The following is a 23,082-nucleotide window of genomic DNA, read 5'->3' as shown; positions in this document are numbered from 1 at the left end:
TGGAGGTCGAACAGGGTCCTGGCCTCCCATTATCAGGTCAATATTCTTGGTCCTGGTCGTTCGTGTGACTTTGGGTCATAGGTTACAGCCAGTTGTCTCGCCTTTGAGTTGAGGTGTATGTGGCGGCCGCCTCGCGGGTAAGTCCCTCTTTTACTTGTCTTTGGTTATGTAGGTATAGGGAGCCAGATGGGCTCCCCACAGAAAACCAGCTTTGAATGTAATGAAACAGCATTTTCTGGGTGAGCCCCAGGGGCTCTCTGGCACCCTTCGTCCCTTCTGTCGGCAGTTTTCATTTTTTATGCTCAGCCTCTGAACTAAGGTGTGTGTTGCCAGTGTGTGTGGGATGAGGGGGTCCGGAGCTCCCCCGTCCTCCTCCCTGGAAGGGGAGAGCTGCATGGGTAAGCGGGGCGGCGGCGGTGTGTGGCGTTTTGCTTGTTTGCTTGTTTCTTTGTTTGGGGAAATTCTGCCTTTCTGTTTGGTCTTTGGTTACACTTTCTTACCATAGTCTGTTTTGTCATTCCCACCTTTCTGGGTACCTAATCCCAGTCGATGACAGACATGGAATGCTCCCAAACACATGGGGGTTTCCATAGGCCATTGCTTCCTGTGCTGGTCAGGTTCAGGCTCGTGGTCCCCGGTAGGCTGAACTCCATTGTCTGATGGCCCAGACTAATATAGCGTATATCAGTCCAATATCTTCAGGAAGCCTCCGGGGCTCACCCAGAAAATGGAGTTTTATTACATTCAATGCTGGTTATTTGTTTTTAGTTTTTGCTATTTATGCTGTTTTTCCTTAGTGTCTGTGACATGTTCTGTTAATACGGTACTTTAATTATTGCTTACAGAGGAACTGAGTGAGCCAGAAGTGAATGGGACTTCTACATCAATATCTGGTATGTCTCACTCTGAGAGTGATTCATCATCAGTATCATCACTTGGGGAGGAGTTTTATGATCACTTGGTAGTTTTGAAGGGAAAGTTTCAAACACTTACTGAACAACTGGTGGAATGTGTTCAAGAAAGGTAAGATCCCATGACAATCAGTAATTAATGGTTAAAAGATATTCTACACGCATACATTGATGGGCTTTGGTTGTTCTGAACTATTTTATTGTAACAACAACTACTACTGTATAGATTATTGATTAAAAATTGTCTATAGTGGACCCTGACTCTGCATGGGTTTAGTGGATGCAATAATTCAGACAGAAAATGTTATTTGTACCACTGTGTGTGTGTGTAGTGTTGTTTCAGTCATCTGCAGTTACTCGAGTGTGTGTTGAGGCAAGGCCAGCCATGTATTAGTTGTCCGAGTGTGTGTTGAGGCAAGGCCAGCCATGTACTAGTTGTTGTCCGAGTGTGTGTTGTGGCAAGGCCAGCCATGTACTAGTTGTTGTCCGAGTGTGTGTTGTGGCAAGGCCAGCCATGTACTAGTTGTTGTCCGAGTGTGTGTTGTGACAAGGCCAGCCATGTACTAGTTGTTGTCCGAGTGTGTGTTGAGGCAAGGCCAGCCATGTATTAGTTGTCCGAGTGTGTGTTGAGGCAAGGCCAGCCATGTATTAGTTGTCCGAGTGTGTGTTGAGGCAAGGCCAGCCATGTACTAGTTGTTGTCCGAGTGTGTGTTGTGGCAAGGCCAGCCATGTACTAGTTGTTGTCCGAGTGTGTGTTGTGACAAGGCCAGCCATGTACTAGTTGTTGTCCGAGTGTGTGTTGAGGCAAGGCTAGCCATGTACTAGTTGTTGTCCGAGTGTGTGTTGAGGCAAGGCCAGCCATGTACGAGTTGTCCGAGTGTGTGTTGAGGCAAGGCTAGCCATGTACTAGTTGTTGTCCGAGTGTGTGTTGAGGCAAGGCCAGCCATGTACTAGTTGTTCGTGTGTGTGCTGTGGCAAGGCTAGCCACGTACGGGTTGCGGTGCTATATTCATGCAACCGTGACATTTCTGGGGGGAGCCCCGTCGGCTCTCCGGAGGTATCCCAGGCTGATATGCTAATGTCAGACTTTGGCATCAGTCATGTGTATGGAGTTCTTAGGCCTACCGGGGACCACGGCCAGAACTGGGCCCCCTCAGAGAGGCAAGGGGAGCAATGGCCTATAGAAGCCTCCGTGTGGTTGGAAGCATTCTATGTCTGCCATCGACCGGAACAGGCACCCAGAAAGGCAAGCGCCTCAAAACAAACCCCTATTCTGGTTAAAATTGCTACCAAAAGCCGAACTAGTGGATAGAACTCCCCAACCGAAAACAAGCAAACTAGTGTGACGTCACACACCGCTGCACCGCTGTCTGCGCAGCTCCCCCCTCCCCGGGAGGGGGAAGGGAGAGCCCCAGACCCTCCACGCTGGCTACCCACACCTTAGTTCTTGAGGCTGATGCTATAGGCGATGGTCGTGTGCTCTGGCTCCGGTGTCGCTACTGCACTGTGCTTTGCGTGTGGTGTTGGTTTTGTGGGTGCGAGAGCCAGGAGTTATCTTCAGTACTCGGGCTGCATACGCCTAGGGCTGCCTTCCCTAGGTGCCCTGTAAGTACTGCCCTTGGGGCTTGGGGCCACCTTCCACAGGCTCCTCGGGGTCTGCCTCTGCTGGTCCGTTTTACCTTTCGTTTTTTCGGCCGCCTGTTGGGCTCTTGGGTGTTCTGTTCTCCCTTGTTACCGGCAGGTAAGAGGCAGTTTGCACTGGTAGGGGCGCAGGGTGCTGCACAGCTTGTATTTCCCGACATAGCGGCCGGCTCTGTTCGTTGGGGTTCGCTGTCCTCTTGCGGGGTTTTGTTTTTCTTTTTGTTTTTGCCTGGTGGGGGGTTCTGTCATTTTATTCAGTTTGTTTTTGCCCTTCCACTGTTCTCCTCGGTGGCACCCCCTGCTAGGTCCCTGTGAGTGTACATGTCCCTGGGGTTCAGCTATAGAAGTTTGCTTGGTAGTTTTGGGTGCCGGTTTGCAGCACCCTGCCTGGGACTACCTGAGCACGAGTCCTCTTAAAGTAAACACTCAGGACCCTGGGAATCCCCTAGGGGGCGCGTAGGTCCGATGGATGTGACCCCGGAGTCCCCACTCGCTGTGTGCGAGTTTGAGGGTTGCTCGGTCCCCTTGTCTCTGGGTGGCCCTCATTGTTTTTGCCTCTGCCACGCTGCCTGTTGGGTCGGTGATACTTTTGACCCTGAGTCCTGTGAGTGTTGCTGCTTGCTTGTGACTCAATTTACCCAATCCTCTGATGATTCTCTTCAGGTACAGGCGGCGCGTGCGTTGCAGTCTAGGTTTCATCTGTTGCAACACGCTCGGTTGGTTGCTCACCCGGATGCCCCGGGGCTGCCCCGCTTTGCTTTTCGAGACCCGGACTTGGGGGTGGGGGTCGCTTCGATCCTGGTTCAGTCCGCACCTCCTCGTCCTTCCCCTTCTGTTTGTTCTGGTCCCCCCCCCCCTGCTTCCGGCCCCGAAGCGTCTGACGGTTTCGGGGTCGGAGCAGGGGTTACTTGATCTTGAGATTCGGGCAGCTTCAGGGGGTGCCCCTTCCGGGGGGGGGGTGGCAGAGGCATTCGAGTCTTGTCTCCCGGCTGAAGCTTCTGGGTCTGACCAGTGGGCCCCCCTTCCTCCAGCTTTTCCGGCTGCTCCATCCTTGTCTTGTAGGGTCGGGGCTTGGGGAGAGGACTCGGCCTCGGGTCCTGTGGTGAAGGACCTCGAGGCTGGGGAGGGGCTGACTTGGGGGCCTTGGGCCCCGCTGGACCCCACCTGGGTTTTTCTTCCTTCTGAGCGGGGCTTATTGTTACAAGGAGTGGGGTTTTCTTTTCCCCCCTCTGCGTACGAGTTGGATTTGGTGTCGTCCCCTCCCCGGGTTCGGTTCCGTGTTCCCCCGGGTCCGTCGGTTCCGTCCTTCCGGAAGTTTTCGGCTTATCGCATCCAACCTGGTGTGGTGCGAGTGAATATTACTGCCAGTTCCTGCACCACCTAAGAGAAGTACCAAACCCAGGCCCAGCACAAATAAGAATCTGGAGCTGGAGCCACAACGACTAAGCCTAATCCCTTCAACCGAGGAACTGAAGGTGTGGATCGCCGGCGCTGAGGGTCTGGGGCTCCCCCTTCCCCCTCCCGGGGAGGGGGAAGCTGCGCAGACATGTGGCAAGGCTCGTGTGACGTCATGTTTGTTTGCTCGTTTTCCCTTGGGGGAGTTCTGTCCAATTGTTTCGTCATTTTCATTGGTTTTACCAGAATAGGGCTTTGTTTTAAGGCGCTTACCTTTCTGGGTGCCTGTCCCGGTCGATGGCAGATATAGAATGCTCCAAAATCACATGTGCATTTCTATCGGCCATTGCTCCTCGTGCCTCTCTGAGGGGACTAGGTTCTGGCCGTGGTCATTGGTAGGCCTAAAACTCCACCCACATCGACTGATGTCAAAAGTTAGGAGTATCTCTATCAGCCTGGATAGCTCCAGGAGCCGTAGGGGCTTCCCCCAGAAATAACTATGATGAGTCATGAGGTCAGAGCACAGAATTTAGGCATTGCACACACAAAAAAAGCGTTGAATGTAATGAAACACCATTTTCTGGGTGAGTCCCGGAGGCTCCCCGGAGCTATCCCAGGCTGATATGCTAATGTCAGACTTTGGCATCAGTCATGTGTATGGAGTTCTTAGGCCTACCGGGGACCACGGCCAGAACCTGCCCCCCCCCCCCCAGGGGCAAGGGGAGCAATGGCCTATAGAAGCCTCCGTGTGGTTGGAAGCATTCTATGTCTGCCATCGACCGGAACAGGCACCCAGAAAGGTAAGCGCCTCAAAACAAACCCCTATTCTGCTTAAAATTGCTACCAAAAGCCGAACTAGTGGAGAGAATTCCCCAACCGAAAACAAGCAAACTAGTGACGTCACACACCGCCGCGCCGCTGTCTGCGCAGCTCCCCCCTCCCCGGTAGGGGGAAGGGGGAGCCCCAGACCTTCCATGCCGGCTATCCACACCTCAGTTCTTGAGGCGGGATGTCAAAAACGCGAAAAAACCGTTGACCGGAGGGAGGGAGGGATGCCGGGGAGCCTCCGGGACTCACCCAGAAAATGGCGTTTCATTACATTCAACACTGGTTTTCTGGGATGAGCTCCCATCGGCTCGCCGGAGCTAAGTACCCACAGACAGAAAAAGAGGGACTTACCAGGGAAGCGGTCGTCGCTCACTCCTCAACTCAAAGCCGAGACAACTGGCTGCAACCGCCGACACAAAGCAATCGACCACAGGGCCGACCCATCGTGGGCCAAAGAAAGGCCCACGACGGGGCCCAAGGACATTCACAAGGTAACGAGCAGCCAGGACCCTGTTCGACCGCCAAAATCCCCGCGCCCGAATTTTAGACCAAGACATATTCCCAATGACGGCAGCAAGAGCCGCAAACTTACGATTGTCATGGGCACGGGGATAGACCGCAGGCTGGCTGGACTTAATAAATAACCCTGTGGACGACCTGGAAGACCCGAACCCGCGAACAGGAAAGAAGGGAAACCGGATCAACCCACAGCGCATCCCCGGACACAGAAGCCGTGGCGCGCAAATACCGGCGAAGCGCCGCAACCGAACACAAAACATGATTCAACCCCCGGCCTGACCAACCAAGCATCAACGACCCATGAACCCCTCCGGAACGCAGCAGTCTCATTCTTCGCCAGAAAAGAAGGAGACAGCTGCAAGCAAACAAAACAATCACCACAACCAAAAGAGCAGAAAGCCCTGCGCCGGAGGAGAGCATGAAGCTCCCCTACCCGACCCCCAGAGGCCAAAGCCAACAAGAAAAGTGCCTTGGAAAAACAAGCCTTGGCGCCTACCCGAGCCCTCGCTCGATGTGTACACGGATGCGTCGTCTCTCGGCTGGGGTTTTGTGACCAGTGCTCACCAGGCCAGCCAGGGGCGTTGGGATCCGTCCTTCCATCAAGCTCACAGGACGGTGTGGGAGTTCACGGCAGTGTGGTTTGCTCTGGGGAGGATTCGGGTGGTCCGCGGATCGACGATTCGGCTCCATTCGGACTGCTCTCTGGTGGTTCATTGCCTGAACCGCGGGGGTTCGATGCGGTCCTTGTCTCTTTGGGGTTGGTCGCTTCAGGTGACTCGTCTGCTGAGTTCTCGGGGTTTGGCTCTCCTGGCGGTTCACATACGGGGAGTGTCCAACGTCTTGGCCGACGCCATGTCTCACTTCGTTCCCCTCTCCACGGAGTGGACGGTCGACGACGAGTCCTTCCGTTGGCTTTGCCAGACATTCGGGCGCCCAGAGGTGGACCTCTTCGCGTCGGCGTGGTCGCGGCGTCTTCCCATTTATGCGGCGCCCTTCCCCGATCTCAAGGCCGTCGGGGTTGATGCCTTTCGGCTAGACTGGTCGAGGTTGGGGTTCCTGTACCTCTTTCCCCCAGTTCGGCTGTTGCTCCAGGTCCTGACTCGCTTAGAGACGACTTACCAGGGGAGAGTTGTCCTTCTGGCCCCTTGGTGGCCGGCCCAGCCTTGGTTTCAGGCGCTGGTTGCTCGGTGTCCGAACCCGAGGGTTTTCCCACGGCTCCGCCTCTTTCAGCAGATCGTGCCGGTGCGTCATTGTGGCTGGTTCGATCTTCTCCTCGAGTTTTCGCATATGGGTTTTTTGACTCGAGTCTATCATCATCTCTATGGTGATCAGGTGGCCTCCTTGTTGGTGTCCCACCTGAGGGCTTTTTCTCGGCGGCAGTATGAAGTTTCCTGGCGGTCCTTCTGTTTCTTTTTGCGTCTTTGTCGTGTTAGTTCCTTGTCTGTTCGGGTGGTCTCGTCCTTCCTCTCGTGGTAGTTTCAGGACCGTCATCTGATGCCTGACACTGTCGCCTCGTATCGTGCGGCGCTGGCGAAGCCGCTTCAGCTTGCTTTCGGTATCGATGTTACGTCTGCGCCGTTTTGCAAGCTGTCTCGTGCATTGTTTCACCTCCGGCCTGCTCATACGTCTCCTGAGCCGTCCTGGTCTTTGGACAGAGTGCTCTCTTTCCTTTCGTCTCCTCGTTTCGTTGTGGACCCTTCGGTCCAGGATTGTTTTTCCAAGGCACTTTTCTTGTTGGCTTTGGCCTCTGGGGGTCGGGTAGGGGAGCTTCATGCTCTCCTCCGGCGCAGGGCTTTCTGCTCTTTTGGTCGTGGTGATTGTTTTGTTTGCTTGCAGCTGTCTCCTTCTTTTCTGGCGAAGAATGAGACTGCTGCGTTCCGGAGGGGTCCATGGGTCGTTGATGCTTGGTTGGTCAGGCCGGGGGTTGAATCATGTTTTGTGTTCGGTTGCGGCGCTTCGCCGGTATTTGCGCGCCACGGCTTCTGTGTCCGGGGATGCGCTGTGGGTTGATCCGGTTTCCCTTCTTTCCTGTTCGCGGGTTCGGGTCTTCCAGGTCGTCCACAGGGTTATTTATTAAGTCCAGCCAGCCTGCGGTCTATCCCCGTGCCCATGACAATCGTAAGTTTGCGGCTCTTGCTGCCGTCATTGGGAATATGTCTTGGTCTAAAATTCGGGCGCGGGGATTTTGGCGGTCGAACAGGGTCCTGGCTGCTCGTTACCTTGTGAATGTCCTTGGGCCCCGTCGTGGGCCTTTCTTTGGCCCACGATGGGTCGGCCCTGTGGTCGATTGCTTTGTGTCGGCGGTTGCAGCCAGTTGTCTCGGCTTTGAGTTGAGGAGTGAGCGACGACCGCCTCCCTGGTAAGTCCCTCTTTTTCTGTCTGTGGGTACTTAGCTCCGGCGAGCCGACGGGAGCTCATCCCAGAAAACCAGTGTTGAATGTAATGAAACGCCATTTTCTGGGTGAGTCCCGGAGGCTCCCCGGCATCCCTCCCTCCCTCCGGTCAACGGTTTTTTTCGCGTTTTTGACATCCCGCCTCAAGAACTGAGGTGTGGATAGCCGGCATGGAAGGTCTGGGGCTCCCCCTTCCCCCTACCGGGGAGGGGGGAGCTGCGCAGACAGCGGCGCGGCGGTGTGTGACGTCACTAGTTTGCTTGTTTTCGGTTGGGGAATTCTCTCCACTAGTTCGGCTTTTGGTAGCAATTTTAAGCAGAATAGGGGTTTGTTTTGAGGCGCTTACCTTTCTGGGTGCCTGTTCCGGTCGATGGCAGACATAGAATGCTTCCAACCACACGGAGGCTTCTATAGGCCATTGCTCCCCTTGCCCCTGGGGGGGGGGGCAGGTTCTGGCCGTGGTCCCCAGTAGGCCTAAGAACTCCATACACATGACTGATGCCAAAGTCTGACATTAGCATATCAGCCTGGGATAGCTCCGGGGAGCCTCCGGGACTCACCCAGAAAATGGTGTTTCATTACATTCAACGCTTTTTTTGTGTGTGCAATGCCTAAATTCTGTGCTCTGACCTCATGACTCATCATAGTTATTTCTGGGGGAAGCCCCTACGGCTCCTGGAGCTATCCAGGCTGATAGAGGTACTCCTAACTTTTGACATCAGTCGATGTGGGTGGAGTTTTAGGCCTACCAATGACCACGGCCAGAACCTAGTCCCCTCAGAGAGGCACGAGGAGCAATGGCCGATAGAAATGCACATGTGATTTTGGAGCATTCTATATCTGCCATCGACCGGGACAGGCACCCAGAAAGGTAAGCGCCTTAAAACAAAGCCCTATTCTGGTAAAACCAATGAAAATGACGAAACAATTGGACAGAACTCCCCCAAGGGAAAACGAGCAAACAAACATGACGTCACACGAGCCTTGCCACATGTCTGCGCAGCTTCCCCCTCCCCGGGAGGGGGAAGGGGGAGCCCCAGACCCTCAGCGCCGGCGATCCACACCTTCAGTTCCTCGGTTGAAGGGATTAGGCTTAGTCGTTGTGGCTCCAGCTCCAGATTCTTATTTGTGCTGGGCCTGGGTTTGGTACTTCTCTTAGGTGGTGCAGGAACTGGCAGTAATATTCACAGTTTACTGTGAATATTACTCCCTGTGCAGTGCTTAGGGCCACCTTCCCTGAGTGCCCTGTAAGTACTGCCCTTGGGGCTTGGGGTTCTCTTCCATAAGTCACCTTGGGTCTACCTCTGTTGGTCTTTTGCTGCTTGACGATTGACCGGTCCAAGTGTTTTGGGGGTTTCCTCCCTGTCCACTTTGCCTCGGGGTAAGTGGTAGTTATAGCACTGGTGGGGCACACGGTACTCAGTAGCTAGTTTTCACCTATAACAGCGGTCGGCTCTGTTCCCTCTGGGTATGCTGTCCTCTTGCAAGGGTATTTCTTTTATTTTTATTTTTGCCTGGTGGGGGGGGGGGCAGAATCTGTCTTGGTGTCCTTTCCTCCCTTTCCCCTATACTAGGGTTGTTTGTGTTTGGTGATACCCCCTGCTTCGCCCTCATGAGTGGACACACTCCGGGGGTTCAGCATTAACAGTGTTGGTTGGTAGCTTGGGTGCCAGTTAGCAGTACCCTGCCTGGGTAAACCCTTAGCAGACCCAGTTTAGGCGGGCCCTGGGAATCCCCATAGGGTGCTCGGGTCCAATGGATGTGACCCATGTGTCTCCTCTCGCTTTTTGCGAGCTTGAGGGTTGCTCTGTCCCCTTGTCTCATTGTTTTGCCTCTTGTCATGCTGCCTGTTGGGTCGGTGACACATTTGACCCAGAGTCCTACGAGCTTTGTTGCTTGTATATGGCTCAGTTCACCCAATTTAGTGATGATATTACAGTGCAGGCAGCTCTTGCATTGCAAGATAGGTTTAGGTTGTTACAACGTGCTCATTTGGTTGCCTCCCCGGATGCACCGAGGCTGCCCCGTTTTGTTTATAGGAGCCCGGACTTGGGGGTGTTGGTCACTTTAGCCTTAGTTCCGTCTGCGCCCCTCGTATTTCCCTGCTGGGGTTCATTCGGTTCCCCCTCCTGCTTCCACCTCCGAAGCGTCTGAGGGCTTTGGGGTCTGGGCAGGGTTTAGAGGTTTCTGAGACTCGGACAGTTTTGGGGGTTGCCCCTTCTGGGTTGGCTTCGGTGGTATACGAGTTCGTTCCTCCAGCCGTAGCTCCAGGGTCTGACCAGTGGGCCCGTTCTCTTCCTGCTTTTTCGGCCACCCTGGCTTTTTCTTGTGTGGCTGGGGCTTCAGAGGACGACTCGTTCCAAGGGCCTGACATGGAGGTTCCGGGGGTTCAGGAGGGGCTGGCTTTGGGCCCTCGGGCCCCGTTGGTCCCCTCCTGGGTTTTCCAACCCTCTGGGCGGGGCTTTCGGTTACAAGGAATGGGGGTTTTCCTTTTCCCCCTCTGCGTACGAGTTTGTTTGGCTGTCGGCCCCCTTCCTGGCTTCGGTTCCGTGTCCCTTAAGTCCGTCGGTTCCGTCCTTTCTGTGAGTGATTTTACCACTTTCTCACCCTTCTCTTCTAGGACATGTATTCTTCTGCGTCATGCCTTCATTTTTTCGCCGTTTAGGGATCCTGCATGTCTATTGGTCGCGGATGTCACTGGGTCAGTGTGTGCCTCATACTTTTGTGCTGGCTTCTCCAGGGTCTTGAAGGTTCGGGAAAAGATCTTCGAATCTTCAAATATTGTTGGAACGTCTGTTGTCTGTCAGTGGGGCTTACAGCCAGTCCTTTCTTGGACTCATTGGTCCTCTTCCATCCTACTAATCGTTTTTAGACCTTATCTCCTTATTTCCTCATTTCATTTTGTCTCTATTTTCTGTCTCGGCGTTACTAATACAGTGGCACCTCGACATACGATTGCCCCTACTTACGATAATTTCGAATTATGATGTAAATTTCATCGAAAAATGTGACTTGACATCCAATGGTGTCGTCGACTTCCGATATTTGTTGGTACATGTTCGGGTCGACCGAGCGCGTGGTTCCCGGTCACGCGGCCGACCTACCTCACTTACTACAGCTGCCCGCTTAGTGATGATCGCACCAATAAGAAATTCCGTTTTTGTGGTGATTTTTTGCATTTTGAACATTAACCCCTTAACTGCGTTGCCTCCAAATGTGACACCCCCGCAGTGCGCAGGAAATAAATTCTCTGGAAAAAATTATTTTTTCCTTTTAAAGTGTCAAAAATCCTTCCCTCAGTATGGGTATGTAAAAAAAAAGTCAAAATTGTACTTACTTTGGCTGCTATGGGGTCCGGAAGTTGGGGCGTGACGTCATCATTCCCTGTGCGCCCGTGCCGTAAGCTCTCGGGGGCGGTGGGGCGCTCGGGGCGGGGCGCGTGAGTTGCCGCGAATATATTTTCGTTCATTTTTTGCGCACCTTTCCAAATACATTTTCATTGTTTTTATGTGCCAATCCAATGTATAATGAACACGTACACTATAATATCGCAGTACAACATCCGTACTGTCCGTAGACACTGTTACGTGCATGAAACTTGTGTACACATTTACTATGTATCATGCTAATTTGTGTATATATACAATCTATTTACACACTATACACTGTCACACACTATACATTCACCATCAACACATTCAGAACACCGCGTAACAGCTGCTTCGTATGGGCCAATAGCAGCTGCCTCGTATGGGCCAATATCAGCTGCCTCGTATAGGCCAATAGCAACTGCCCCGTATGGGCCAATAGCAGCTGTCCCATATGGGCCAATAGCAGCTGCCCCGTATGGGCCAATAGCAGCTGCCTCGTATGGGCCAATAGCAGCTGCCTCATATGGGCCAATAGCAGCTGCCTCGTATGGGCCAATAGCAGCTGCCTCGTATGGGCCAATAGCAGCTGCCTCATATGGGCCAATAGCAGCTGCCTCGTATGTGCCAATAGCAGCTGCCTCGTATGGGCCAACAGCAGCTGCCTCGTATGGGCCAACAGCAGCTGCCTCGTATGGGCCAATAGGAGCTGCCTCGTATGGGCCAATAGGAGCATTTGGCCATGAACACATTCAGAACACCTCGAGTGAGAGCAGCCACACCCAGCCAGTCTCCCTCACTCCAACATCTTACTCGCCAACATTGCTCCTCCCACCATATTGTTATAGTTCTTATTACACATGTTCTATATACCTATCTACATGTTTTATTTACCAGAAGTATGCAAGTAAGCCGGTATTGTGTCCAAACAGTACAGTGGCCACCATACACTGCATGAAAAATCACACAGCAGACGACGCTACGATTACGTCACCTCCCTCACCAAAATAGCTCTTCTCAACATTCTCCTGTTGCTGTTCTTACACTATATACACACACTATATATACCCATGTACATATGTGTTGCCCATAGCGAACCACTAAGCTAGTATGGTGAGCAAAACAAGAGTGGCTGCCACACACACACACACACAGAGGCTACCTCAATTCTCGCCCTCCCTCCCTCATCAAAATTCCTCCTTCCACAATACTACGCACAACGCTAATTATAACCACAATCCTGCTATTATCACAATCCTGGTCACTAATTCCTGTAAATGAATAATTGACTACATGTTTATTTTGAAAAGGAACCTAAGAAATCATTTGAAGATTCCTAGATGAACAAAATAATGCTGTGGTGCTGTGGCTAGCGCTGTGAACATTGTGAACAGCATTGAATCACTGATATTTGAACATTGTACCCAGTCATTATCACACTCAGGCTCTAATATAACACTATCATAGCTAAATAATACAAGTTATATATATATATATATTTTGACATTATTAGGCGATGCTGTGGCCACATGCTGAACAGCAGTGCTGTGCGCTCATGCTGCGAGCGCCAGCCTTGGTTGCTCACACACTACTGAGGCTCCCACACCCGGGAATGTGGACCACGATTTTTTTTAAAGATGGTGTCTGTTTACAAGAGCCCTGAGGAAGCTGATGTGAACCCCATGTAGCCGCGGGAGTTTTGAATGGAACGTGAAAAATACAAATACCCAGAGGCGCGTTGCGCAAACCAGACGTGAGCCTGCTGGCGCGTTGCGCAGTTTAAGAGTTAAAGTACAGTACAACCTCGATTCAATGTACTATATGGGACCAACCCCAGTGCGTTGGAGCACTGGATGCGTTGGAAGAGGTGACCTTCAGAAGGCATTTGCATCAGTGTCTTTTTCTGTGGGGAGCCCCTACGGCTCCCTGGAGCTTATCGGGCTAATGTATGTTATATTAGACCGGGACGTTAGCTAAGAAGTTCAGACCTACCAGGGACCAGCGCCAGAACCTGGCCCCTTCAGAGAGGTTTCAGGGAGCAATGGCCCTGGAAAACCCCTTGTGGTTGGGGTTTTCCTTATCTGCCATCGACCGGGGTTAGGCACCTAGAAAGGTAGGCATAACAAAACAAACCCCACATGGTAAAAAACTGAAACAAAAAACTGAGCAGAGAGGTAGAAACTCCCTACAATCCCAAGGAAACAAGCAAACATCACACTTTACTGCCGCGCCGATCGTCCGCGCAGCCCTCCCCGCCCCGAGAGGGGAAGAGGGGAGCCCTGGACCTACCGCGCCGGCTGCCAAGCTTCAGTTCGTTCACTAATGTCAACCGGGATAGATGCTTCTCTGGCCTCAGTTTCCTAGGCGGTGTTTGCCTTGTGTGGCGTTCACTACCATGTGTTGTGTTGTGCGGTGGCCAGGAGTACCTCATCAGTGCCAGGGCTGCATTCGGTTAGTGGCTGACTTCCCTAAGCGCCCTGTGAGTACTGCCCTTGCGTAACTGGGTTATCTTCACTGGGGCGTTCGGGAACCATTCCCATAGAGGTTCTTGCTGCTTGGCATTTGCCTCGCCCTTGGGGCCAGCTGGGGCTTGGGGACTTTGTTTGGCCCTGGGTAGGGATTGGTATTGTGCTGGTTAGGGCGTCAAGGTGTTGCACAGCCTGCCACCTAAGCGGCGGCCGGTTCCTGTTGCCTCGGGAGGCGGTGCACTTTTGCGGGGTTTTTCTTTTGTTTTTATTTTCATGCCTGGTGGGGGTCGGCCTAGTGTGGCTATAGTTCCACTGGTAGTGTTTGGCGGCCCTCTGCTAGGCCCTCGTGATTGTACACGTCGCAGGGGTTTTCAGTGCTATCCTCTACCCTCTTGTTATGTTTGGGTTTCTTAACCGGTTAGCAACACCTTGCCCGGGCTTCCCGTAGTTGTTACCCCTACGGGCCCTGGAAACCCCTGTCTGGGCTCGGGGGACCATTGAATGTGTCTTCCGGGTTTCAACCCGTCTTGTACGGGCTCGTTGGTTGCTGTGCCCTTGTCTCCGGGTGACAGTTGCCACTTTTACATTCGTCATGCTGCCTGTTGGGTCACTGACACCTTGACCCGGAGTCTTGCGAGAGATTTTCTGCTTGTTCTCCAGTACTCTCCTGATGTTATTACTGTTCAGAGTACAGGCGACTTCCGTGTTGCAAGCTAGGTTAGGTTGCTGCAACATGCTAGGTTGGTTTCCCACTCGGATGCCCCGAGGCCGCCCCGTTTGGTTAGGTGCTGTTCGACCCTTTCCCTCCCTGTTCCCGGCTCCGGACTGTCTGTGGGTTTCGAGGTCGGGGCAGGGTTTAGTTGGGGCCGAGACTCAGGCGGTTTTTCGGGACTGCCCTGTTCGGGTTGGGGGACGGAGGTTTTTCGAGCCGGTTCCTCCTGCCAAGGCTTCTGGGTTTTACCAGCGGCCCTTTCTTGCTGCCTTTCCCATGGACTCTTGGTTTTCTTTAAGGGCGGAGGGCTTGGAGGACGGCTCTGCCCCAGGGCCTCTGTTGTTGGTTCCCGGGGCTGTGGGGGATGCCTGCAAGCAGTTCTGGGGCGGTTGGCCCTTGGCTGGGTTTTCTGCTGTTGGGTGGCTTTTTTCGCCCATCCAGTCTGCTTGCTTCCCACTTTTGCTGGCGTGTTTTTTATCTTTAGCGTCAGCCTCAGCCCCTGCTGGCGGCCATTTTCGTCTGCCGGTTTCCCGGAGTGGCCACCAGGGTGGCATTGCGGTTTGTATACATGCGACTTGGTGTGCGAGCGAGCTTCTGGGGTGAGTTTTCACCTTTTTTCCTGGGGTTTTATTCTCCTGTTGTCGTTTCTTTGCTTTTCTGGTGTTTTCTGGCCGTTGCCTGTTCCTCTGGGAACGTTTGGGTGTTGCTTTTACACCGGGTTTCCATTTTGTCTGTTTTGGGTCTGGGCCTTTGGGTTTGGACTCAGTGTCCCCTGGCTGGTATGCTTGCTCCCACACCTTGTCCCTCGGTTTTCGGTCTCTTATGACCGTTTTCCCAAGGGGTTCTCTCTGGGGGCTGTGGTTTGCATCTCTGTGGTGGTCTCCGCCAGCAAATGTGGTGGTTTGGGCTCACCCTGGTTCGATTCTGGGTTCCTTTGGGTTCTTTGGTTTCGTTTCGGAGGTTTCTTCCTCTTGGGGCCCCCTTTGTGGGTTCAGGGGGCTTTGTTTCCTCGTGTGACCCGGTTCTGCCTTCTGGGGTTCCGGGGTCTTCCTGGCTTGCAGACTGATCTTTTTGGGTCTTGGCACATGTTGTGGTCATGCTGGGACTTTGAGCTTTTGCTGTCAAGGTGGGCCTTTTGATGCAGTTTTGTGCCTTCTTTGCCTGGTCGGCGTGGTGGTCTCTGCCCACTGGTCGGTGACTGGTACTTTTCTTTTGCAATGTATGTACTCACCTAGCTGTGTTTGCGGGGGTTGAGCTCTGGCTCTTTGGTCCCGCCTCTCGACCGTCAATGAACAGGTGTACAGTTTCCTGAGCCTATTGGGCTCTATCATATCTACACTTGAAACTGTGTATGGAGTCAGCCTCCACCACATCACTTCCTAATGCTTTCCATTTGTCAACCACTCTGACACTAAAAAAAGTTCTTTCTAATATTTCTAGATATTATGTGTGAGGTATGTAATTACCTAAGTGTAGTTACAGGATGAGAGCTACGCTCGTGGTGTCCCGTCTTCCCAGCACTCTTTGTCATATAACGCTTTGAAACTACTGACGGTCTTGGCCTACACCACCTTCTCGCCTAACTTGTTCCAACCGTCTACCACTCTGTTTGCGAAAGTGAATTTTTTTATATTTCTTCGGCATCTGTGTTTAGCTAGTTTATATCTATGACCTCTTGCTCTTAAAGTTCCAGGTCTCAGGAAATCTTCCCTATCAATTTGATCAATTCCTGTTACTATTTTGTATGTAGTGATCATATCACCCCTTTTTCTTCTGTCTTCTAGTTTTGGCATATTTAATGCCTCTAACCTTTCCTCGTAGCTCTTGTCCTTCAGTTCTGGGAGCCACTTAGTAGCATGTCTTTGCACCTTTTCCAGTTTGTTGATGTGCTTCTTAAGATATGGGCACCACACAACCGCTGCATATTCTAGCTTTGGCCTAACAAAAGTCATGAACAATTTCTTTAGTATATCGCCATCCATGTATTTAAAAGCAATTCTGAAGTTAGAAAGCATGGCATAGGCTCCTCACACAATATTCTTTATGTGGTCCTCAGGTGATAGTTTTCTATCTAGAACCACCCCTAGATCTCTTTCTTTATCAGAATTCTTTAAAGATTTCTCACATAATATATAGGTTGTATGGGGTCTATGTTCTCCTATTCCACATTCCATAACATTGCATTTATTAACATTAAATTCCATTTGCCAAGTGGTGCTCCATATACTTATTTTGTCCAGGTCATCTTGAAGGGCATGGCAATCATCTAAGTTTCTTATCCTTCCTATTATCTTAGCATCATCAGCAAACATGTTCATATAATTCAGTATACTCTTCCTGATTGTATATCTGTATACTATATAACACATGTGTTGTTGTTCCGTGTTCTTTATCACAGGTTCTACGCCGCTCTCGCTCAGCTTCTTTCTAGTCATAGCGCCTTGGATACTGGGGAAGTTCTGGGTTTTATTTGTGGGGAGAACCCTTCGCTCTTTCTCTGCTTTTACGGGTGTGGGGTGGTTCGGAGTGACGCCGCCTCCGCCATTACACTTCTCATCTTCTACGGTTCACACATTTCTGGACATGTCCCCTGGCGTTACTCTCGGAATATTACACGGCTCGGCTGTGTCGTGACACGATAGTGTCTACGCTTTACAGGTGAGAGGATACGGTCTGGCGACACTGTCAGCCAGGCGCTGGTTCTTGGTTTTTGGACGAGTGTGGGGTGTTGTTTGTGGTGTGTTGATTGGCCACTTTACATGCATCTTCCAGTGGCCTTCTTAGGTGCTTATATCAATGCTCCTCAGCCCAAGGCTATGGCCTGATTGAGGGGAAGGGTTCCATGGGACATCAGATGGAATCTCCTTGATTCAGTCTTTGCTTCTGTATACTCCTTCCTTGCTGGGCACTCATTTGTTGCCTCAGTCAATGCTCTGGACACTCATTCCTGGACTCAGTCATTGCTTCTGGTCCCTCCTTTCTTGGCCGTTTTCAGTGCTTGGCTGCACTATTATATATTCGTTGGAGTGTCTGTATATTTACGTGTTCGTGTACATTCCGTTTTCCTTGCTTTTCCTACCTCTGTACTGCACATTGTGTGTCTTATTATGTGCTTATTGGCTATACTAGTGTTGGTGCTAGGTTGGACTGTGTACAGGTTCAGTTCCACTTACCCACTCCTGCCCCTACTGTTTTTTTTTTTTTGTTGGGACAGGGAGAGCCAGGATTACGGCCCTGGCTATGGTCTTTTCTTTGTGTTCCTTTATCAGACAGTGCATTTTGCCTTCGTGTGGTACCAATTCTGGATAGTTCTCCTGTTACTCTGCTTCGAGTGTGTTGGTCTGTCCTGCTAATGCTGGTGGCACTGCTCCTGCAGGTTGCTGTGTCGCTGTTTTTCGCTTCGCGTCTTGCGTGTCGGCTCGTGGTGCTTGCTTCCTCATTGCCCTCTGCCCGGGCCCTGGTTTTTAGTTTTTTTGTCTTAATATTGACCTTACTGTTTGCAGAGTCTATGGTTTGTCTCTTCAGCAAGTGGCGGCTTCTCGTTGTCATCCATTCTTGGCCTTGTTGGTCCTTTTGGGGTCCCGGGGGCGTTCCTCCTGAACAGGGCATATATGCTCACTCGGGTTGGTTCTTTCAAGGCTCGTCGGGTTTGGGTTCCTGGTTCCCTGGCAGCCGTTCCTTCTGGTTTCTTGCCAGCCTTGGTTTCGGTCGCTGCTTGCTCGGTGTCCAAACCCGGGTGTTTCCCCCGGCTTCGCCTCTTTCAGAAGATCGGCCTGGTCTGTTACGAGCCTGGTTCGCTCTTCTCTACGAGTCTTCGCTTTTGGTATTTTTTACTCGAGTTTATCGCCGGTTGTTTAGTGATCAGGTGGCTTCGTTGATGGTGTCCTGCCTGTGGGCTTCGTTTCGGCGGCAGTATGAAGTTCGTGGCGGTCCTTCCATTTCTTTTTGACTCTTCGTCGTTGTCCTTCACTTTCGGTTTGGGTGGTGTTGTCCTTTCTCTCGTGGTTGTTCCAGGTCCATCATTCATCTTCTGCCGAATATTGTCGCCTCATCTCGTGCGGCGCTGGCGGAGCCGCTTCAGCTTGCTTTCGGAATAGAAGTTACTTCTGCACAGTTTTGCAAGCTGTCTCATGCTTTGTTTCACTTCCAGCCTGCTCGTGCACTGTCGTAGCCATCCTGGTCTTTGGACAGAGTGGTCTTCTCTCTTCTCCTCGGTTTGTTGTGGCCCCTTCAGTTCAGGATTGTTTTTCGAAGGCTCTTTTTCCTGTTGGCATTAGCCTCGGGTCGGGGAGCTTCATGCTCTCCTCCGGCGCAGGGGTTTCTGCTCTTTCGGTCGTGGAGATAGGATTGCTCATTTGCAGCCGTCTCCTTCTTTTGACTAAGAATGAGACTGCTACTTTCCAGAGGGGTCCTTGGGTTGTTGATGCTTGTTAGGTCTGACCGGGGTGTGCATCATTTTTGTGTCTGGTTGCGACCCTCCGCTGTTATGTGTGCGCGCCATGGCTTCTGTGCCTGGTTGGGTTGATCCGGTTTCCCTTCTTCCCTGTTTGCGAGTAAGGGTCTCTCGGGTCGTCTGCTTAGTTATTCAGTCTAGCCAGCTTGTGGTCTATTCCCGTACCCATGACATTTGTAAGTTCACTGCTCTTGCGACCGTTTTTGGGTACATGTCCTGGGCTGACATTCAGGCAAAGGGTTTTTGGTGATCGAACGGGGTCCTGGCTGCATGCTACCTCATGCACGTTCCTGGGCCTAGTTGAGCTTGTGTCCCTTTGGGTTGGTGGCTGCAGCCTGTCCCGACTTCGAGTTGAGGTGTGGAGCACCGACCGCCGCCCGGATAAGTCCCCTTTATTCCATATCCTTAGTCTTTGGTGAAATAGCTCCGGGGAGCTGTAGGGGCTTCCCCCAGAAAACCAGCGTTGAATATAATGAAAGGCCATTTACTGGGCGAGTCCCAGAGACTCCCCGGCAACCTTCCCTCCCTCCGGTCGGCAGTTTTCGCATATTTTGATATCCAGCGTTGGAACTGAAGGTGTGGATCGCCGGTGCAAGGGTCTGGGGCTTCCCCTTCCCCCTCCCAGGGAGGGGGGAGCTGTGCAGACATGCTTTGTGGCTCATGTGACGTCATGCTTGTTTGCTCGTTTTCAATTGGGGGAGTTTTATCCAATTGTTTTGTTATTTTTGTTGGTTTTACCAGAATAGGGGTTTGTTTTGAGGCGCTTACCTTTCTGGGTGCCTGTCCCGGTCGATGGCAGATGCAGAATGCTTCAAAATCACATGTGCATTTCTATAGGCCATTGTTCCTTGTGCCTCTCTGAGGGGGGCCAGGTTCTGGCTGTGGTCCCCGGTAGGCCTCCACCCACATCGACTGATGTCAAAAGTTAGGACTATCCCTATCAGCCTGGATAGCTCTGGGCAGCCTCCGGGAGACACCCAGAAAATGGCGTTTCATTACATTCTACACTAGTTTTCTGTGGGGAGCCCCTACGGCTCCCTGGAGCTTATCGGGCTAATGTATGTTATGTTAGACCGGGACATTAGCTAAGGAGTTCAGACCTACCAGGGACCAGCGCCAGAACCTGGCCCCTTCAGAGAGGTTTCAGGGAGCAATGGCCCTGGAAAACCCCATATGGTTGGGGGTTTTCCTTATCTGCCATCGACCGGGGTTAGGCACCCAGAAAGGTAGGCGTAACAAAACAAACCCCACATGGTAAGAAACTACAACAAAAACCGAACAGAAAGGTAGAAAAACTCCCTACAATCCCAAGGAAACAAGCAAACAAGCAAACATCACACTTTACTGCCGCGCCGATCGTCCGCGCAGCCCTCCCCACCCCGGGAGGGGGAGGGGGAGGGGGGAGCCCCGGACCTACCGCGCCGGCTGCCAAGCTCCAGTTCGTTCGCTAATGTCAACCGGGATTGACGCTTCTCTGGCCTCAGTTTCCTAGGCGGTGTTTGCCTTGTGTGGCGTTCACTGCCGTGTGTTGTGGTGTGCGGTGGCCAGGAGTACTTCATCAGTGCCGGGGCTGCATGTGCTTAGTGGCTGACTTCCCTAAGCGCCCTGTGAGTACTGCCCTTGTGTAACAGGGTTATCTTCCCTGGGGCGTTCGGGAACCATTCCCGTAGAGGTTCTTGCTGCTCGGCATTTGCCTCGCCCTTGGGGCCAGCTGGGGCTTGGGGCCCTTGTTTGGCCTTGGGTAGGGATTGGTATTGTGCTGGTTAGGGCATCAAGGTGTTGCGCAGCCTGCCACCTAAGCGGCGGCCGGTTTCTGTTGCCTCTGGAGACGGTATACTTTTGCGGGGTTTTTCTTTTGTTTTTCATTTTTCTTGCCTGGTGGGGGTCTGCCTAAGGTGGTTATAGTTCCACTGGTAGTGTTTGGCGGCCCTCTGCTAGGCCCCCGTGCTTGTACACGTCTCAGGGGTTTTCAGTGCTATAATCTACCCTCTTGTTATGTTTGGGTTTCTTAACCGGTTAGCAACACCTTGCCCGGGCTTCCCGTAGTTGTTACCCTACGGGCCCTGGAAACCCCTGTCTGGGCTCGGGGGACCATTGAATGTGTCTTCCGGGTTCCAACCTGTCTTGTACGGGATCGTTGGTTGCTGTTCCCTTGTCTCCGGGTGACAGTCGCCAATTTTACCTCCGTCGTGCTGCCTGTTGGGTCACTGACACCTTGACCCGGAGTCTTGCGAGTGATTCTCTGCTTGTTCTCCAGTACTCTCCTGATGTTATTACTGTTCAGAGTACAGGCGGCATCCATGTTGCAAGCTAGGTTAGGTTGCTGCAACATGCTAGGTTGGTTTCCCACTCGAATGCCCCGTGGCCGCCCCGTTTGGTTAGGTGCTGCTCGCCCCTTTCTCTCCATGTTCCCGGCTCTGGACCGTCTGCGGGTTTCGGGGTCGGGGCGGGGTTTAGTTGCGGCAGAGACTCGGGCGGTTTTCGGGGGCTGCCCCGTTCGGGTTGGGGACGGAGGTTTGAGCCTGTGCCTCCTGCCAAGGCTTCTGGGTCTTACCAGCGGCCCTTTCTTGTTGCCTTTCCCATGGACTCTTGCTTTTCTTTCAGGGCGGAGGGCTTGGAGGACGGCTCTGCCCCGGGGCCTCTGTTGTTGGTTCCCGGGGCTGTGGGGGTTGCCTGCTAGCAGTTCTGGGGCGGTTTTGCCCCTTCAGGGGTTTTTCTGCTGTTGGGCGGCGTTTTTCGCCCTTCCAGTCTGCTAGCTTCCCACATTTGCTGGCGTGTTTTTGTGTATTTAGCGTCAGTCACAGCCCCTGCTGGCGGCCATTTTCGTCTGCCGGTTTCACGGCGTGGCCTCCAGGGCGGCGTTGCGGTTTGTTTACATGCGTCTGGGTGTGCGAGCGAGCGTCTCTGGTGAGTTTTCAAAAAAATTTCAGGGTTTTTGTTCTCCTGTTGTCGTTTCTTTGTTTTTCTGGTGTTTTCTTGCCGTTGCCTGTTCCTCTGGGAACGTTTGGGTGTTGATTTTGGGTCTGAGCCTATGGGTTTAGGCTCAGTGCCCCTGGCTGGTATGCTTGCTCCCACACCTTGCCCCTCAGTTTTCGGTCTGTTGGGACCGTTTTCCCAGGGCGTTCTGCTGGGGTCTGTGCTTTGCCTTTCAGTGGTGTTCTCCTCCGGCAAATGTGGTGGTTTGGGCTCCCCCTGGTTCGATTCTGGGTTCCTTTGGGTTCCTTGGTTTCGTTCTGGAGGTTTCTTCCTCTTGGGCCCCCTTTTGTGGGTTCAGGGGACTTTGTTTCCTCGTGTGACCCGGTTCTGCCTTTTGGGGTTCCGGGGTCTTCCTGGCTTGCAGACTGAGCTTTTTGGGTCTTGGCACATGTTGTGGTTGTGCTGGGACTTTGTGGTTTTGCTGTCGAGGTGGGCCTTTTTGATGCAGTTTTGTGCCTTCTTTGCCTGGCCGGCGTAGTGCTCTCTGCCACTAGTCGGCGGCTTGTTCTTTTACAATATATGTCCTCACCTAGTTGTGCTTGTGGGGGTTGAGCTCTGGCTCCTTGGTCCTGCCTCTCAACCGTCCATCAACAGGTGTATCGGTTTCTGTGCCTCTTGGGCTCTGTCATGTCTACATGTGACATTGTATGGGGGTCAGCCTCGTTACTTGTGTGAGGAGTCGCCACATTACTTCCTAGTGCTTTCCTGTTCCCATTCTGACACTATAAAAAAAAAAAAAAAAAAAAAAAATTTAATTCTATCTGTGGCTCTTTTGGGTACTCCGTTTCCACCTGTGTCCCCTAGTGCATGTGCCCCTTGTGTTACATAGCCTGTCCTTATCAACCCTGTCGATTCCCTTGGGTATCTTGAATGTGGTGATCAGGTCTCCCCTCACTTCGTCTAACAGCGAAGTGTGGTTTCATTCCCGTAGTCTCTCCTCATGACTTCGGTAGTGTAGTTTTTCTTTCTGAAGGGGTTCTGTTCCCTTCTCTGTTGACTGGGCGCTGGGGGAGCAGCTTGCTCTGTTGCCTCTCGCTTGGTCCCGCTGTTGGTGGGCGCTTTGGGTTGTCTTCCGGCCTCTGCTGGCGTCGGAGGACGGCTTCTCCCCCTTGGGGGGGGTTCAGAGCTGGCGGGGTGGGCTTCTTCCCCTGCGCTTCGTCATTTCCTCTTCGTGGGTGTGTGGGGCGTGGTCGATCCGCCCCATCCTTCTGGGCTTCCCGTCTACTCTTTGCAGTCATGAGCTTTTCCCGTCTGCTCTTTGCAGTCATGAGCTTTTCCAGTCTGCAGTTCTTCTGGACTACTTCAGTCTGCGCCCTGGATCCTCTGCCCTCCTCGGAGGACTGTTGTCTCCTGTTCGGATTCTGTTAGGGCCGGGTGCATGGATGGTGGACCTGGACCTCCAGGTCACTTCTTGGCAT

At 52.6% G+C, this 23,082-nt stretch overlaps 1 protein-coding gene across 1 annotated transcript in view; it reads left to right on the top strand.

Annotated features, from left to right (window-relative positions):
• Positions 1-23,082, top strand: part of cos (kinesin-like protein costa) — a gene marked incomplete in the record, with an annotated part of 235,189 nt that overhangs the window by 86,653 nt on the left and 125,454 nt on the right. Inside the window, 1 exon segment of the mRNA XM_069302674.1 lies at positions 846-1,023. Coding sequence (XP_069158775.1) covers positions 846-1,023 — 178 coding nt within the window.

Source organism: Procambarus clarkii, chromosome 48 (genome assembly GCF_040958095.1).
Source record: "Procambarus clarkii isolate CNS0578487 chromosome 48, FALCON_Pclarkii_2.0, whole genome shotgun sequence".
In the NCBI taxonomy this organism is placed as follows: domain Eukaryota; kingdom Metazoa; phylum Arthropoda; class Malacostraca; order Decapoda; family Cambaridae; genus Procambarus; species Procambarus clarkii.
Note: the sequence above shows the minus strand (reverse complement) of the source record. Positions and strands in the feature narration are given on the sequence as shown.